This window comes from Enhydra lutris, unplaced genomic scaffold (genome assembly GCF_002288905.1).
Source record: "Enhydra lutris kenyoni isolate GAN:26980312 unplaced genomic scaffold, ASM228890v2 scaffoldscaffold55, whole genome shotgun sequence".
NCBI classification, from domain to species: domain Eukaryota; kingdom Metazoa; phylum Chordata; class Mammalia; order Carnivora; family Mustelidae; genus Enhydra; species Enhydra lutris.
In genome coordinates this window covers 8,375,542-8,394,638 of record NW_019154139.1, presented here as the reverse complement: position 1 = coordinate 8,394,638, position 19,097 = coordinate 8,375,542, and the positions used below count along the sequence as shown (strand labels likewise).

General features: G+C 43.9%; 1 protein-coding gene across 2 annotated transcripts in view; it reads left to right on the top strand.

The window, feature by feature from the left end:
• LOC111157487 (trinucleotide repeat containing 6B) overlaps positions 1 to 19,097 on the top strand; it is a 185,601-nt gene that overhangs the window by 133,096 nt on the left and 33,408 nt on the right. The window contains exons 6-13 of one of the 2 annotated variants that reach the window (XM_022518917.1): positions 605 to 946; positions 3,259 to 5,607; positions 7,249 to 7,407; positions 8,779 to 8,954; positions 11,772 to 11,846; positions 12,712 to 12,757; positions 14,175 to 14,323; positions 15,372 to 15,542. In XM_022518917.1, coding sequence (XP_022374625.1) covers positions 605 to 946; positions 3,259 to 5,607; positions 7,249 to 7,407; positions 8,779 to 8,954; positions 11,772 to 11,846; positions 12,712 to 12,757; positions 14,175 to 14,323; positions 15,372 to 15,542 — 3,467 coding nt within the window. The remainder of the gene's footprint in view (positions 1 to 604; positions 947 to 3,258; positions 5,608 to 7,248; positions 7,408 to 8,778; positions 8,955 to 11,771; positions 11,847 to 12,711; positions 12,758 to 14,174; positions 14,324 to 15,371; positions 15,543 to 19,097) is intronic. The other variant, XM_022518918.1, reaches the window with a different exon arrangement.

The window sequence follows — 19,097 nt, the reverse complement described above, 5'->3', positions numbered from 1 at the left end:
GATCTACTCTGTGCTAGGCCCTAAGAGAAAAGATGAAAGGAGGGTCCTCATCCTTGAGGGCTTCCTGGCCTGGTGAGGGGGTGAGGAGCTCGTGAATGAGAATTTCAATATAATGTGATAAATTCATGGTGAAGAAAAACGGACAGCGTGTTCCAGGAGCACAAACAAAGGTGTTTTGCCCATCTAGTCCAGGGACTTCAAGAAAAGTTTCTCTGAGGTAGGTTTTCAAGAAGGTGGATAAAGGGCAAGGGCATTCTGGTCGAGCGCCTTGAACCTTTCCCAGCGGCTTTGCCTGGTGCCTGTATGTACCCTCAGACTCGCTGGGCAGCCCTTCAGGGATTTAGGGGAGCAGACGGTGATTGCTTCTCACCCCCCCTAATGGATGGAATGGAGTTCTGTGGCATCGCTGTCTTTGGGCCCCTGTCACCATCCCTCCCCACCTCTGCCGTCCCTCTAGTAAACTGAAGACGCAGGGAAGTTTAGAAGGACCACGTCCATCCACAGTAGGATGGAAGAAGGGTTGTCCTGTGGGAATTGGTCTCATGTAAGCTTTCTTAAAAACAATCTTTTTTTCAAAGACGGTTTCCCAATCTCTCTCTTTCAGTGCCCGAAGTGACGAAACCAAGTTTAAGCCAACCAACGGCCGCCAGCCCAATTGGCAGCTCTCCATCGCCACCAGTCAATGGTGGCAACAATGCCAAAAGGGTGGCAGTGCCGAACGGACAACCGCCAAGCGCCGCCCGCTACATGCCTCGGGAGGTGCCGCCGCGATTCCGTTGCCAGCAGGACCACAAAGTGTTACTAAAACGTGGGCAGCCCCCTCCACCGTCCTGCATGCTCCTCGGGGGTGGGGCAGGGCCTCCTCCCTCCACAGCACCTGGAGCAAACTCAAACAACGCACAAGTGACAGGAACGCTGCTGCAGGGTGACGGTGGGACTGCACCAGGTGAGGGTTCCACGCTGGGAACGGATTCCGAGGCAGCTTTAAAGCTAGTGAGCGCGTCTTCTGTATGGCCTGGTATAGGGTCCATGAAAACCCTTCCTTAGCTAGACTCTTGGGGTCACTCAGAAGATAGGCGAGGATCCCAGGATAAAATGCGCACCAGCGCTTTCTGAAACGGGGTTTTAGCGTCCAGCGTGTGCTCTTGGCACCAGAGCGAATGTGGCTGTCGCTCATCATCACCATTTGGGACTTTTTTCCCTCCTCAGACGAGCGCATTATAAACCCGAGCATCCGTAGTTCCAGCCATCAGCACAAGTATGTGCTCAGGGTGCGACTGGAGGTGGGGCCGGTGCACAGGCTTGTTCTGAACCTTACCTGCCTGTGCTTATGCTCGCAGAACACCGGGGGCCACGAGAGAATCATCTCTTAGGTTACTCTGTAAAATCTCAGTGGGAGGAGATATCAAATAATACCATTCTGTAGTTTTTTATTGGATTTTTAAAATTAATTGTTTCTTTAGAGGATTTTGAGTTTTGTTAAGAACTGTATGTAGGGGTGCCCTGCTGCCGCAGTTAGAGTGTGCCCCTCTTGATCTTGGGGTCATAAGTTCGAGCTCCACATTGGGTATAGAGCCTATTTTAAACAGACAAAAAAACTGCACGTAGATATAAGGCACCTTTAGCAGAAGGGCTTTACAAGTTTTGAGAGTTTTTAATAGGTGAATACTAAATCAGCTAACAGCCGAGAACCTCCAAACATCACCTCCCCACCTTTTGTTTTAAAGCTTATTAACAGATTTCCTCTTAGCTCTTACAAGGTTTTTTTGAGGCTGTACTAAAATTCAGAGGTTGAACGTCATCAGGCCTTGGCAAGAACAAGGAATTGGTCATTGTTAACTGAAGCATGCTTCATTCTGGTTCTGAGTTTGAACATAGAATCGGCTTGGAAAATTCTGTCACTGTCTCTTGTGCAGAGTAAAGATGGAAAGAAACCTCAGAGTTACACGGGCTCTCTGCAGACTTTCCTGTGGTGGCCATCAGGCCAGGCCCAAAACACGAAGAGGAAAGCCTCAGGGCCCCTCCTTCTTGGCCCCTCATAAGCAGTTGCAGAAGGAAGTCTGTGCAGGGCGGTCATATCAGGTGTTTCTGCAGCCAGATCTAGCCAGGCCTGGATGTAGACATGAGTCCCTCGTTTGCATTCTTAAAACCAAGGAGACCCCCTAAATCTCAAAAGAGTTGGAGATTCTCTACTTTCCTACACTTAATATGGCTCTGTGCAATATTTTTTCAGTCTTCTATTGATTTAAAGCGTCTTGGTTAAAATAACTAAAACAAGTTTAGAAGAAATTACTGAGTTAAAAACGTCATTTTTCTTCCCACCAAATATGATAAATTACACCAAGATGTGTACTGAGCCAGACTAATTTGTCAGACTAAGTTCCTTGGGCATACAAGTGATCCATGCTCGTCTGCTCCAGCATCTGGCTGGGTGGGCATTCAGCATTCATTAGATGCTTACTGAGCAGCAAAGCACTGGCCATTATGAGGAATTCAAACCTTAGCAAGATAGGGTCTCTGCCTAAGAGAGAGAGCTTCTGGGCGAGTCTCTGTGTTAATGGGGGGGAAGGTAGATAGGAACACAGTACCCCAGCACTGAGCAAAATGGCTTTAGACAGGAAAAGGTTATTTTCAAGTGATGAACTAAAAACCAAACCAAAAACCCTCATAGAGGAAATGGCACTTGAACTAGGCCCAGAAAGATGGATAAACTTCAGTATATGAATCCAAGCAGGGGAACCAGTAGTGCCAGGGTGAGAAGGCACAAGTCGTGGACTGTCGAGGAGTGCAGAATGTAGGCATCCACATAGAAAGTAGTGGAAGATTAGACCAGACAAGTCATTTGGCCCCAGATTGTGCAGTGTCTTGATCAGACTCAAGTTTAGCTTTGTTCTTGTGCACGGAGAAACTTGTGGAAGCTTCCCATACAGCAGTGATCTAATTGACGGGGTGCTTCAGAGCGATTACTCTAGCCAGGAGTGCTTAGAGTAGATTGGAAATAGAAAGCAGCTTCAGCTTGTTACTGCATTGTGTCATGATACAAGAAGGCCCTTCTCTGTCAATAGGGATGACAAGGGGACAGCTTTGAGAAACGTTGTGGAGTGACACTTAGCAATACCCCACCCCCGCAGAATGAGAGAGAAGAGATGACTAGCACAGGTGTGGCACAGTTAACCAAGACAGGCAACTGGGTAGAGAAACTAGTTTGTGGGGAAAGGTGATGTGTGGCTGTGATTAATCAGATCATCTCTTTCCCAGAGTCAACCCTTGGAGGTGCTGCTGCTTCAAATTATGCAAATTCCACTTGGGGCCCGGGAGCCTCCTCCAACAACAGCGCCTCCCCCAACCCAATTCACATCCGGGACAAGGTGATTGTAGACGGGTCTGACATGGAAGAGTGGCCTTGTATTGCCAGCAAAGACACTGAGTCTTCTTCCGAAAACACCACCGATAACAACAGTGCCTCGAACCCTGGCTCTGAGAAGAGCACTCTGCCAGGAAGCACCACTGGTAACAAAGGAAAAGGGAGCCAGTGCCAGTCTGCAAGTTCTGGGAACGAATGTAATCTTGGGGTCTGGAAATCTGACCCTAAGACTAAATCTGTTCAATCTTCCAACTCTACTACAGAGGGCAACAATGGACTAGGAAATTGGAGGAATGTGAGTGGTCAGGATAGAGTCGGACCTGGCTCTGGCTTCAGCAACTTTAACCCAAATAGCAACCCATCTGCCTGGCCAGCGCTGGTCCAAGAAGGAAATTCTAGGAAAGGGGCATTGGAAACGGATACGAGTAATTCCAGTGCACAGGTTAGCACAGTAGGTCAGGCATCCAGGGAACAGCAGTCAAAGATGGAAAATGCGGGTGTTAATTTTGTTGTCTCTGGCAGAGAACAGGCTCAAATTCATAACACTGATGGACCAAAAAATGGAAACACTAACTCCTTGAACTTAAGTTCACCAAACCCCATGGAGAATAAGGGAATGCCCTTTGGAATGGGCTTGGGGAACGCCTCCAGGAGCACTGATGCCCCTTCACAAAGCACTGGAGATCGAAAGACTGGGAGTGTTGGATCTTGGGGTGCAGCTAGGGGGCCTTCTGGAACTGACACAGCCTCTGGACAAAGCAATTCTGGAAACAATGGGAACAATGGAAAGGATAGAGAGGACTCCTGGAAAGGAGCTTCTGTTCAGAAATCATCTGGGTCAAAAAATGACTCTTGGGACAACAATAACAGGTCTACGGGTGGGTCCTGGAACTTTGGCCCTCAGGACTCTAACGACAACAAATGGGGTGAAGGGAACAAAATGACATCTGGGGTCTCTCAGGGAGAATGGAAACAGCCGACTGGGTCTGATGAGTTGAAAATTGGAGAATGGAGTGGTCCAAACCAACCAAATTCTAGCACTGGAGCATGGGACAATCAAAAGGGCCACCCCCTCCCTGAAAACCAAGGCAATGCCCAGGCTCCCTGTTGGGGAAGATCTTCCAGCTCCACAGGAAGTGAAGTTGGAGGTCAAAGCACTGGAAGCAACCACAAAGCAGGAAGTAGTGACAGTCATAATTCTGGCCGTCGGTCATACCGGCCCACACATCCTGATTGTCAGGCTGTCTTACAGACTCTTTTGAGCCGAACTGATTTGGACCCCAGGGTGCTCTCAAACACTGGCTGGGGCCAAACTCAAATTAAGCAGGACACAGTGTGGGATATTGAAGAGGTGCCAAGGCCTGAGGGGAAGTCTGACAAAGGAACTGAGGGGTGGGAGAGCGCTGCCACACAGACCAAGAACTCAGGGGGCTGGGGAGACGCACCCAGCCAAAGCAATCAAATGAAGTCTGGATGGGGGGAGCTCTCAGCCTCTACAGAGTGGAAAGACCCCAAGAACACAGGAGGCTGGAATGACTACAAGAACAACAACTCTTCCAACTGGGGAGGCGGACGACCGGATGAAAAGACATCTTCCTCTTGGAACGAGAACTCCAGCAAGGATCAGGGGTGGGGAGGAGGGCGCCAGCCCAATCAAGGATGGACTTCCGGGAAGAATGGTTGGGGAGAGGAAGTTGATCAAGCGAAAAACAGCAGTTGGGAAAGTTCTGCAAGTAAACCTGTGTCTGGGTGGGGTGAAGGAGGGCAGAATGAAATTGGAACTTGGGGGAACAGTGGGAATGCAAGCCTAGCTTCCAAAGGCGGGTGGGAAGATTGCAAAAGGTCTCCAGCATGGACTGAGACTGGCAGGCAGCCCAGTTCCTGGAATAAACAGCACCAACAGCAGCAGCCGCCACAGCAGCCACCGCCACCACAACCAGAGGCTTCCGGTTCATGGGGAGGCCCACCCCCACCACCTCCAGGCAATGGTCGACCTTCCAGTTCCAACTGGAGCAGCGGGCCACAGCCAGTAACCCCTAAGGATGAGGAACCCAGTGGTTGGGAAGAGCCATCCCCACAGTCAATTAGTCGGAAAATGGACATCGATGATGGCACTTCAGCATGGGGAGACCCTAACAGTTATAACTACAAGAATGTGAATCTGTGGGATAAGAATTCCCAAGGGGGCCCAGCACCTCGAGAACCAAACCTGCCTACCCCGATGACCAGTAAATCAGCATCAGGTAGGCAGTGGCTGCTTCTTGCGGGTTCAATAAGGAAAAATCCTAAACCGGGGCGTTGGTATTTATTCATTTATTCTGCATTTATTCAAGTTGGTTTTGTTCTGGAAATCTTTCTACATTAACCCTACTCTACTGTTAACAGACGCTCTCTTTTTATAAAATGATAGTGATAACAGATGCTGGTGGTACATTTTAATGTTCTTTCTTGGCAAAAGGATAAAGATGGCCATCCCTGTGTTAGTCTTCCAAAGGGGTTTTTTGGGGTGTTTTTTTTTGGTTTTTTTTTGTTTTTTTTTGGTAATTGTATTGGTCTTACAGAATCCGAAAAATGTATCTTGCTAAACAAACTATGCTCCAGATTTTAAAAATGAAGAATTAAAATAGTAGCAGAAATAGACCTGATTTCCATTCAGTTTCTACCCGTGCACATATCCTCTGTGTTTCTCCTTCCCCAGCGAAGGGAAGTATTTTGTGTTGTTCTGGAAGGGGCCGTTGGAATGCTGTAGCACAGCAGGATCTGGAAGGTTTCAGTCACTTCCCAGATGACTTCTAAAGATCACCTCTGGAAGTGGAATACTTCACATAAGAAGTTGCTCTCTCATGATATTCATTTGCCCAGAATTAAACTTTCTTCTTCCTCTGTTTGAATAGAAACCATGGCCATACCTGGTAAATTAAAAGTAGTGCTAGTAATGCCATCTTTGGCATTGTCAACTTGAATGTCCCCGTAAAGCATGTAATTCAACAAATTAAGGGGATGCACTCTTCAGGTGGGGTTTTTGTTTTTGTTTTTCTAGGTAGAATTAATACTTAGTTTTCCACTCCTCGTGTAAGCATAGTGTTCAGTGAATGTATTTATGGCCATTTAGAAAATGATTGCTTTTAACTCGTTCTCTTCCCCCCCCTCAAATATTGAAAAAGAATGAAGCAGGAAATAAAGATCGCGTATTAATTCCCTGTCCAGCATAAGACCTGCTAACATGAAAAAAATTTATTATCCATATAGTAAAAAACCTTTAAACTATATAGAAAAGCGAAATGTAGTAACTAAAAGAATCTTAGCCCCCAGGGTCTCTTCCCACAGGTAATGACTTAAGAGTTTTGTGTCTCATTCAAAAATTTTGTTCATACCTGTAGCGAAATCTATCTATCCTTTACAGCTTTTACACAGAAGGGATTGTACTGTATACACTGTTCTTCACCTTGCTTTTTTCATCATACTTTAAAACTTTCCATGTTAGCACATACATTTTTGTCTTTTATTTGCTTCGTGTACAGTGTTTATTTCATGGGTGACACAATTGGCCTAACCAGTCCCTCTTTGATAGATACTTAGGTCGCTTCCAGATGGTTTCCAGCAGTGATCCAGTGAGCATTGTTGTACCTGTAGGTTTATGTACTTTACAAGTGTATCTATCGTATAATTTCCCGGCAGAGGAAGTACTGGGCCAGAAGTTAAAGTGACAATGCCCGTTGCCTCCATGAGGGTGGAAGCCATTCCTATTTCTGCCGGCTGAACCCAGGAGTGCCTGTTTCTCCCACTGTCGCCGCCCCTCCCCCGCCCTGGCTACCTGGCTCCCTGGATATTAGGATGTTTCCTTTAACAGATCCTTCTTAGAGACCCATTTTCTTTCTTTGCAGTCTGGAGCAAAAGCACACCACCTGCTCCAGATAATGGTACTTCAGCTTGGGGTGAGCCAAACGAAAGCAGTCCTGGGTGGGGTGAAATGGATGACACGGGAGCATCGACCACAGGCTGGGGGAACACACCCTCCAACGCTCCAAATGCCATGAAACCTAGTAAGTGTACAGCCTTATTTGTGAGGGAGTCTCCGTTGATCTGGAGGCCAAACGTGTTGGTGAGGCGTGGGCTGATGTTTAAACTGTCGTTTCAATGAGATTGAGGACCGTGGACCTTTAATAAACCATCAGTCACAAATGACCGTGACTTAGCTTTGCGTATGTTAACATGTTTACAGTCTAGAAGACATAAGTTGATTTTGTTGATTTTATTTTAAGTTAGGTTTAGTATCTGGCCAGATTTGAAATGTTGCCGCCGTGGTGCTTTTTTTGCCAGTAACGTAAATACTGCTCACCATCTCTGTTTTGCATCTCTGCCCCTTTGTTAGTATAATTTGAAAAGACTTTTCCTGGCTTTTACTGTGGATCACAGCCTCTGCCGCTCAGTGACTTTATCCTTCTGTTTCTTCCTTGTCCCTTTGTCTCTCTTCTCATACTTCCACCCACATAGGAACATTTGAGGTTTCTTGAATCCAACAAAGATTTCTTGATTTGAGTTTTTTATACGAAGCATGTCACACTTAATCATAATCATTGAAAGTCTAAGCTATCCTTGATCCAGCTGGCAATGTATAGGCACAGTAATTTGTAAAACTTTGTAAACCGATGCTATGGAATGTTGAAAAATTCAATTTCAAGTGCCCATTTTCACTTGTTTGTCATTTTCTTTAAAAGTATTCCAACATCTCTTTTCTGCCATATTGCAGACTTAAGGAATTATCTTTTGATTTAAAAGTGTGGTCATACTGAGTGCTCAAAATTTGAACTAGAATAACAAATTCTGTTGTCAGTTCTATCATATGATATGTATGACTCTTAATAGTGCCACATGAAGAAATATAATTTTAGCTATTTTCTAGAAATTGATTCTTGTGTCTGTAATTTGCATTTTAAAAATTACAAATCTCCTTCACTTCGTAGAAATAGCTTTATAAAGATGATGATTTCATCATGATTTTCACTGTAAAATTGGTTGTATCATCATGGGAAATACCATGCTATAAACTTGAAATAGATCCAAAATGGGTGTTGGAAGACATGAACCAGACCCTCAGCACAAGGAAATGCTTGAGCAGTACTGTCGGGATTTCTCCGTGTCTTTCCCAACCTTAGAATCACCCTTCTTCCATCACAAAACCTTCTCAGTTTAAAAATGTCTTCTCTTCAGGATCGTCTGTAGTTAAAGCTATAATTGTACCTACCCTTTGTCTAGGTAATATGAATGCGGAAGGGGCTAGGTTGTTTGCCTTGGCGTAGAGATGGATTAGAGGCGATGACAAAGTCCTCAGATGCTGCACTCGTAAGGACTGATCGTTGTGGTTATGGCCATATATAGCTATCGCATACGACTGATCTATTCTTTTCCTAAAGATTCCAAATCTATGCAAGACGGCTGGGGGGAGAGTGACGGTCCAGTGACGGGAACTCGCCATCCCAGCTGGGAAGAGGAGGATGATGGAGGAGTCTGGAACACCGCCGGCTCTCAGGGAAGTGCTTCCTCCCACAACTCAGCAAGCTGGGGACAAGGAGGAAAGAAGCAAATGAAGGTAGCCCAATTTACAAATGCTTGAGCTTGTTTCTTCATTCTTAGAAGGCAGAACTGAGAATTTTCTAACGGAGGAATCCCTGAGGTCCTAAGTAAGGGGGAAAATATTTTCTTAAGAGCAAATAATTACTTCCTCTTTATTCCTCATCTTCCTTCCCCATGACCTTGAAACCTCAAACTACAGAGCTGTTGCTGTAAACAAAGTGGAATTTTTCAAAAAGGAGATTTTTTTCACTTTTAGTTTCCATATGATGATAACTCTTTGGAAGTTTTCAAGGCATACCTTATAAATGTTTTATGCTTGTGCATTCTAAAGCCAAGGAAGTCTTTAGGGTAAGTCCTCATGATATATAGAAGAGAAACCAAAGAAAGATAGCTTCTCCAGTGGCGATCAGCATGACTGGTTTTTATCCGATTCGGGAAATTCCAAAACCCAGAACCATCCAACAAAGTGAAGTGCCGGTGCGTGACCCTGCTGTATCAGCCGGCTGATATTATCTGTATCCTATGCCTGGTCGTGTTCTAAAGTTGTCGCTTTCTGGAGCGCTTGAGTGGTTCAGTTGGCTAAGCATCCAACTTGATTTCAGCTCAAATCTTGATCTCGGAGTCATAGGTTCAAGTCCCACATTGGGCTAAATGCTGCCATGGAGCCTACTTAACTAAAAAAAAGGGGGGGGGAATAAAGTTGTCACTTTCCTTGTCTTAGAGCAACTCGGTTTCTACTTTGATTTGCATAATTTGATGAGAACTTTGGTTTCAATCTAGAACAAGTCTTTGAACCTGAACCACTCTCTCAGCAGAGGCGTTCTTTCCCTTCTGCAGGTAAATTGATGGACATAAGGAATGGGCAGTCATATATTTAATTTCAACATGGGAGCCTTGCTGCCCCGTGAAACATTTCAGTGAACATTGTCCTGGTTTCAAACACCAAGTACCCTCCTGGAAGGTCTTTGGTTGGCTAAGGGGGCTGGCTGTGCCTTCATCCCCTTTACTGCAGGATGCAATTTTGTTCTGAATAGGGTAGCTCAGTAGCCGAGAACACAGATAGTTCCTGTTGGAGGCATCCTGGATAAGCAGCCAGTCAGTTTCCCTCCTAAGGACTTCTGTTCACTCGCCCTAGTCACAGAAGGAATTATTCAGATAAACCGGTCAGCATCTTTGTACTCTCATATTGTCTGGCTTGCTGTGGCTTTGTTTTTGTCATTTACGAATTCCCAATGAATTGGATTGAAAAGACAGTCGAGGGAGACTGCTGATTGACCGGAAGGGAGCAAGGGAAAGGTGCCGGCCACTGGGTGGCCCTGAGACGTAACTGATCCGGCTCAGCGGTACTTCAGTGTATCTGCCCCGTGGCTGACAATTCTGACCTTTTGTATCCAGGAGCCTTTTTTTTTAACTGTGATCGAAGGCAGATAACGTAAGATTTACCATTTTAGCCATTTTTAGTTGCACAGACAGTTCATTAGTGTTGAGTGCATTCACACTATTGTGCAACCGTCACCACATCTCCCCACAAAACTCTTTTCATCCGCAAAACCGAAACTGTTTGCGTTAAACAAAAACTATCAGTTAGTTCTCCCCTCCCTCAGCGAGGGCTTTCTTGACCTTAAAACCCGTAACTGAACTGAAATAAACTTACTCACTTTCAAGAATAATAAAACTGATATAACAAATATCATCAAAACGCAGAGTTTTTATCGGTAGATTGTGCAAGTGCACAAAGCCCCATCACCCCGTGTCCCCCCCAAGTCCTCATCACAGTTCCACCTGCCTCCTCCGTAGAAGTAAAGGGGGAGCTGATGCTGGGTGTCCTGTTTAAGGAAGAAAACAGGTCCCTTGAGAAACAAAAACTCAGGGGCACCTGGGTGGCTCAGTCGGTTAGGTGTCTGCCTTCACTCAGGTCATGATCTCAGGGTCATGGGATCGAGTCCCACATCAGGCTCCCTGCTCAGCGGGGAGTCTGCTTCTCCCTTTCCCTCTGCCCCTACCCTCTACTCGAGCTCATGCTCGCTCTGTCTCAAATAATTAAGTAAAAAAAAAGAAAGAAAGAAACAAAAACTCAGCATCTGCCTTACTTTACAGTAAGATCAGTGAGGTCTTCCGCTAGGCCTCTTTCCCACTGGGGACCCCGGTCGTTTATACTGTTAAACAAGCAGATGAAGGGTACATGGATGAGTCCTCATTGTTTCCACACAAAAACTAATGACCAGCTTAAATAGCCCATTTTAATAGGTTAGTGCCTATTTATTTTCCAAATAACAGGCACTAGCATCGAACTCTTTCTTCTACTACAAACTGGGTTACAAGGAGATAGTAAAGGGGAAAGTACTAGGATGCAAACATTGTGTTTTAGAAGATCTGATATTGACCTTTTTCTATTTGTAAGGTAAAAACACCAGCAGACCTGGACGCCTGGGTGGCTCGGGTGGCTCAGTCAGTTAAGCATCTGCCTTCAGCTCAGTTCATGATCCCAGGGTCCTGGGATCTAGTCCCGCATCAGGCTCCCTGAGTAGTGTGGAGTCTGCTTCTCCCTCTCCCTCTGCCATTCCCCCTAGGGGAAGTGGGGGAAGCCGACTGTATTTTTTCCAGTTAATTCTAATTCAGTGTGACAAAAGAAAAATGAAAACACAGAACTAAAGCTTATTAATCTTTCATCCTAATAGATTAAATATCAAAATAACCATAGTTAAAAGAGGGAAATTTGGGCTCAAAAAGGTAAACTGTTGGTTCTGCATTTTCAGTCAGTACTTAAATGCAACTCAGATATGAAGTGAGATAAAATAATTTGGTTCTGAGGTTACATATTTCATTTCTGTAGTGCTCACTGAAAGGAGGAAACAATGATTCATGGATGAATCCTCTTGCCAAACAGTTTTCAAATATGGGATTGCTGGTAAGTTTCGTTTTCTTATATGTGTAACACAGCCCAGCTTTTACTTTTAGTACAGATGTTAAAACCGCTGCCACATAGAGTACAACATTACAGAGTTAGAAACTGGTTAAACAGTGTTTCTGATTTAAGCAATATTTGTCTTCTATTCTTTTATTCTTAGTGAACTACTCCAGTATTTAATGGTTATGGCTTTTGAGTTTGTAGTCCTTGTAACCTTTTCCTTAGGTGGCTAGAGGAAGAAAGAGCCAAGCCTTAAAACTTGTATAATTTTCCCTGACTACTACTGTACCGGTTTTAATATTACAGTTTTTAAAACGGCAGCAATAGCAAAATAACGAGAGAAAGTATTTGTAATTAATTATATAGGGAATTCTTGGAGGACGTCTTTTTTTTTTTTCCTTTCCCTTATCTCTTGGGAGCATCATGGGGACACCCCGTCCCTGGTTTTGCCAAAAGACAAATAGCTTGACTTGGCTGCACATTTCCAGATTGATGACTTGACGAGTCACGAGAAGAAGTTGTCATCATTTGGCTGACACTCCTGGAATTTGATCCTGAGCCGACTGGAGCTTGAGGACAGGGTTTTCTTTCTCTAAGTGGCTGTTTAGCTATTGCTGTGTCCATAGAATTACTAAAGCTAATTCTGTGTGAAAATTGAATTTGGGAGTATAGACACCAATGGCAATCAAATTAGTCCTATCCCGAATGATCTTGTCTTCATCCCTGTGTAAGGTTCACATCAAAGGATCTTGTATGGTGCCCGTCAGACGCCACAGCTCTCATGTAAATAATGCCATTTTTTTTTCTCTGATCCAGACATTGAATTCAAACCTTTAATCCTCCCTCCCTGTTGCTTCTTTTTCAGAGTCAAACTGAAGATAATCCAGGCAGCAAAATGGATTTGTCTGTAGGTGTGTATCACTCCACAAGTAAGAATGGAATGTATTGTTGTTAATGATGCCGCGTTGGATCCCTGCTCAGTTTGAGTTGGGGTGGGTGCTATTCAGCAGACGTGAAGGACTGTCCTACACACTAGGTGGGGGTTGAAAACTCAAACAGCTGCAGGATCCAGGAAAGTCCTGTAAATGAATGGTGTGTGCCAGGTATGAGAAAGTGGGAGTTGGGAGGCCACTGGTTACTCTGGGGGCATATGTACCCATTTACAGGATCTAGGACTCAGCTTTGTCAGAGCTTTCAGTTTACAAGCAAGGCCAGAAATACATACATGGACAACCCGATACTTAAATACTGGAAGCTAATTCAGATTTTAAGAACTGCGGTGTGTGGAGGTGCCTGGGTGTCCCAGTGGGTTAAGCCTCTGTCTGTGGCCCAGGTCATGATCTCAGGGTCCTGGGATCAAGCCCCACATTGGGCTCCTTCCTCAGTGGGAAGCCTGCTTCTCCCTCCCCACCCACCCCCCACCGCCTGCCTCTCTGCCTACTTGTGATCTCTTTCTCTGTCAAATAAATAAATAAAATCTTAAAAAAAAAAAAAAAAAAAAAAAGCGGTGTGTGGCCGAACAAAGTATCCTGTGGCCCTGACAGCCTCTGCTCTCAGCTTGCCAGTCCCGTCTGCCCTGGGATGTTGCATTATTGACGAGCTCGCCCGCTGCAAGTGGGCCAGATGCGGCATCTGCCCTTCATCTGTGGGGTCGTCCCCATGACCCTGTTGCTCACCTTGAGGAACTAAAAAGAATCAAACCAGGAAGAAAGACAGTCCTGGGTCATAAGGGAGATAGTCTTTGATCTATGATATTTTAAAATCTAAGAATAACAAAAAAGCAGGCTTCCAGGAGCACTGATCATGTCAGTATATGATAGCAAATTTCCAGAGCGGCGAAGAAAATGAGGAATAACCATGGTACTTAATGTGTTCAACTCTGATTTCTAAATTCTAGAGTAACAGCTGTGCCTCTTAGGCCTTTTTATTCCCAATAACTGTTTCACAGCCCCACCCATTTATCTAGCAGATGCTAAAAGGGCAAGAGACAAATTTTCTCCCCCAGGACAATTGAATCTATGAGCAAGTGATATTCACCAAACATGTCAATAACTGGTGGGAATATTTTTTTAGTCAGGTTTTTACCGGGTCGTGTCTGAGTCTCTCTCTCAATCCTCCATTGAAAACAAGCTACAACTGATATGGGTTTTTTAAAAAGGAACAAAAGGGCCCACGTGGCTTGAAGGAGGGCTCCCCAGCAGCCTGAGCCAGTGAGATCCCTTGTGGGCTACACCCAGCACCTAAGGGACAAGAGTGGGGCTGGTAACTCCTTGTCGTGAGGGAGACTTTGGTTCTTGAAATTTTCACTTCTTCTGTGCTCTTTTTCAGGGAGCCTTCCAGATAAAAAATTTGACGTGGACAAGCGAGCGATGAATCTCGGGGATTTTAATGATATCATGAGGAAGGATCGATCTGGGTTCCGTCCACCTAATTCCAAAGACATGGGAACCACAGATAGTGGGCCTTATTTCGAGAAGGTGAGTCAAATCCTTTGTTTCAGACAATAATTCATGTAAACCACTTGGGTTCCCATTTGTTCTTTTGATAATCAGTTCCAGGAGGAAGCATAGAATTACTGAATTAATTAATGAGCAAAACGCAAACATCACCTGCATTTAAGTGGTGACATAAAAACAGTCGATGTCAACAGGTGATTAGGCAGAAGCCAGAACCATCTGTCTTTAGTATGTGAAGAAGGTCTGAGTCTTTAGAAATTTTATGAAGTTTGGAAGGGGTGGGGGGATGAATGGTCTGACTTTTTACAGTATGGGAAATGCACACTCAAAACATGTAGAAGAAATTTGAGAGACAAATTTATTCTGAATTCTTTTCTCTGCTGCTGTACAATGAGAAATTAAATTTGGGATCTTGTGCAAACAATCCCTATCTCCTAAGGCCTTGCCTTCCAGCCTCAGAACTTTCTCTTTTGTTATTTCTAAGAGAGTTCCTTTGTTCTTTCTCCATGTCCCTAGTGACCTGTTTTTAGTTACAGTGGTATACTGTCCAAATTTTCAACTACCTTATTTAAAGAAGTCGTTTATACCTATTTATTTTGATTTTTATCATTCCTAATGGAGGAAGTAATTCCTTGGTTGAGAATACTGCTTTGCCATGGCCCGGGCTCTGCGGAAAGCAATGAAAACCAGAAGTTTTACGCTGATGCTGCTGTTCCAGGCAGCAACAGGTTCACAGGAAGATGACTCTGGCTTCTCTTTCAGCAGCCACGTAGAGTAATCAGTATTAGAAACATAAAAGTAAAGTATCTGGCAGTTTTTATCCTAGGGCAATGGACAGAATGTGTTACTGATTTAGAGGATAAGAAAAAAAAAATCCGTATCAGAGATGATAGATGGTGTCTTTTGGGCCAAGTATAATGACTCTTATCAAATCCAAATTCCATCCTCGTTTATTGCTAATACACTCTAACTCTGTTTGTTCCTAGTGTTTCTCTCTTGTCCCTTCTTGCATTCTGTTGCTTCACTAACCAACACTCATTGTGATTGGCTAACTCCTACTACTTTTCAGCTGACTTTGCCTTTCTCCAATCAAGATGGGTGCCTTGGGGATGAGGCTCCCTGCTCTCCCTTCTCCCCTTCTCCCAGCTACAAGCTGTCTCCCTCTGGTTCCACACTACCCAACGTCAGCCTTGGAGCAATCGGCACAGGGCTCAACCCCCAAAACTTCGCTGCTAGACAAGTAAGGAGGCCTCTCAAATTTACAACTGCTTGGCTGTGGCCTCGCCTTGGCCCTGGTCTGCAGTTCATTGCATCATTTGTCTGTCTTGGGAAATTTGTTGATTACTGAATGCACAGAATGATACTAAGTATAGGCTTTAGATCTCTTAGTCCGCAGAACCCATCTCTCCTCATACTTTCTCAACATGGATTTTATTTAAATCTGTTTCTTTTGTCTTCTCATTTTTGGTCCTAAGTTCACATTTAAGAAGTTAAGTGAGTTCCAAGTTAAGCTAAGTTCCTAAGAACTAGTTGAGGAAAATGTTAAAGAGGCTATGTAGGTATCTTATGTTATCTAACTTAGCAACAAATTTGCAATTCTTAACCTTGGATTGAATGGCAAGTGGTTGTTTTGTTTTGTTTTGTTTTGTTTTTTTAAGATTTTATTTATTTATTTATTTATTTGACAGACAGAGATCACAAGTAGGCAGAGAGGCAGGCAGAGAGAGAGGAGGAAGCAGGCTCCCTGCCGAGCCGAGAGCCCGATGCGGGGCCTGATCCCAGGACTCCGGGATCATGACCCGAGCCGAAGGCAGAGGCCCCAACCCACTGAGCCACCCAGGTACCCCGGCAAGTGATATTTTTGAAGTCCTTTCACGTTAGTAAAACTTCTACTTAGAAAATAGCAGCAAAACTAGTAAGAGTAAATACTGGAATGTTACAACATCTTAAATTCTAGTGTCTTTAAGGGTAAAATACGATAATTACCCCGAGAGAGGTAATTTGATAGGAGAGAATGAAGTTTTGGGAAGACTGGACATTGCTCATATTGGCCTATTTGCTAGGGGTGGGCCTCAGCCCTCCCGAGGGGGCGGAGGGGAGACAAGCACCAAGAGTGAGACTGGCAGGGTAGGCCCCTGGGGCCCCCTCCCCTCCGTGGGTCTGACACAGTGCCACGGGCCTCTGTCACCCCACAGCAGCTCGAGGGTAGTTCTCAGGGAGAAAACCAGAAATTTGGAGACAATTCTGTGACAGTGACTCCAGTGATATTTTCCTAGCCACTGTTCTGTGACCACTTACTGTCACAGTGACTCTCACCTCAGGATGTCATGGAAGGACATTTAATTTTTAATTGTATCCATTCTGTTTCCACATACTGATTTTCACATACAAGTGAAAGGATATTATAGAACACCTCTCACACCGTAGTCCTCAGTTGCACACAGGTCTTTCATACACTTTAATTATTGCTGTTAGCACATTTTAAAAATGGATCATATGATATCCTCGTGTTCAGTTGGTTATTCTGGTTTGGGAGTTATGGGTAATTTCTTGTTTTCTTTTTTTATATTTCTAGTGTTTTTCTTAATGCTTCCACAGAGGACATAGACATATTTTGCTCATATAAACAAACAAGAAATAATTATATCAGTGGTTTGGGGCAGCTCTCTTTTTGGAGTGAAGTATAGAAAATATAAAATAGTCCTAAACTCTTGATTAATGATGATTACAAACATGCCTACAGGATCATGTGTTTATCAAGAGCCATTAGTATATAATTTTTATTTTATTTTATTATCATTTTTTACGATTTTATTTATTTATTTAACACAGAGAGAGAGAGAGAGAGGGATCACAAGTAGGCAGAGAGGCATGCAGAGAGGGTGGGGGTAAGCAGGCTCCCTGCAGAGCAGAGAGCCCGATGCGGGGCTCAATCCTAGGACCCTGAGAGCATGACCTGAGCTGAAGGCAGAGGCCCAACCCACTGAGCCACCCAGGCGCCCCTGTAATTTTTAATATAATAGACCAGCCAAAGTAGCTGGCACTGGGCTTGAAGAAAAGGTCATTCCTCTTTGGGGTTTTTTTTTTTTATCCTAAAAATGGAATGCTGCAAAGTCCATTATGAATCCAGTGGGTACGTGTGTCGTGGTTCTTTTATACCATTTTCATTCAGCCTTAATATAGTTCATAATTCATAATTAAAAATTAAAATGGAAGATTTTTATTTCCAAATCATAGATTACCGTCAGCTTGGTAACTTGGTTTATAATTTATATGCCTTTCTATGTTAAACACTACAGCTGAGGCAGCGATCACCATTAAATACTAGGACTCAGGTCAGCATAAAAGCCTTGTATTCAGCAGTGAAGCTCTAGAAATAACCAGATAAGCTGCCATGAACATATAAGCATTGGATGACCATTTTCCTAATTTCTAAATACAGTCTTAAAAAACTATGTATGATTGCCACTAGCCATGTTACCCAAGCCAAGAAAACAAGCGGCAGTGCCAAGGCTCCATATTTAAACAGAAAGAAGGTGTTTCGGATAGACCGCTATTGACTCATCTGTACTGTTAACCGTATCAGATGTATCACAGGGCTTGATACGGCTTTAGAGACACTTGATAAAGCAAACTTAAAACCTCTGGGCAGTGGGCAGGGGGTGGCACCTGTCCACTGGGAATGCGCAAATAGAGCCTGATTTTACAAAAACGAAAAAAGGCAAATTCCTTCTAATATTTCTTACCAAAAGAGGGGTTGGAATGTAAAGCAGTTTTGGACTTTTTAAAACATGGATTCTGACAAGGACTGCAGCTACCAGAAATCCCACCATCTGAGGACCCAACCATGAATAATTCACATCTGATAACAAGGTCATTACTTTTATAGTAAAGTGTGAGAATGATCTTAGCAGAATTTTCTCAGTGAAACAGATGTTTCCCATGTTCTTGAGAATGATCAGTAGGTAAGCTACCAGCTACCACGATCTTGGAAAAATTAGAGCCAAACCATGTCACCTTAGAGTGACAGTTTGATTAGTAAGGCAGGGGAAGTGGTGACATTACAACTTGTAGAATTAAAGGTCTTTTCATGTTTAAACAGTCTTTGGGGAGATTGGAAATTCATGATGGATCTCTGATTTTCTTTTGTGAGATATACACAGATTTTGATTGCCTTTTCTACTTTATGTTCATTTTTATTTTTATTTTTAGTGCTTTTAAGTTCATTAAGTTCCTGGTAGCAGTCCCTTAATCTATCTTGAATCATTAAGCCATTGAAATATCTTTAGTGTTCTAGAACTTAGTGGTGCTGTTACAAAATTCCTCCTTAAAATTACCTTAATCCCCACTGTGCCAAGGATAAGACGGTGACTTCAGTTCAGAATACACATACTTGTATTAGCAGTGGAAGGGCTGTCTTCACCAAAGATACTCAGTGGGATGTTGTCAAGTATATGGAATTGGTGGGTCATGACATTTGCATCCTATAGACTAGCCGTTTATTGATTTCTGGGAGTACAGAGAGGGAAGTTTTAAGCTGGTGGTGGACAGACAGAATGGAAAATTAATGTGACCTGCTCATGGGGTCCATCAAAGAGTGTTTAATGTGTTTTCAGAACATAGAGGTGGGCTTAGTTAATTTGAATGTGAAACAAGGAAGAAGGTTCGGGGAAGACTTCTTTTGTGAGGATGACCTCTAAGCTGGGCCTCAAAGAGGCCAAGTGAAGATGGTGTAGAAGCTTTCCTCAGACAGAGGAAACAGTGTCAAGTTCTTTGCTGAAGGGCTTTTTCTCGC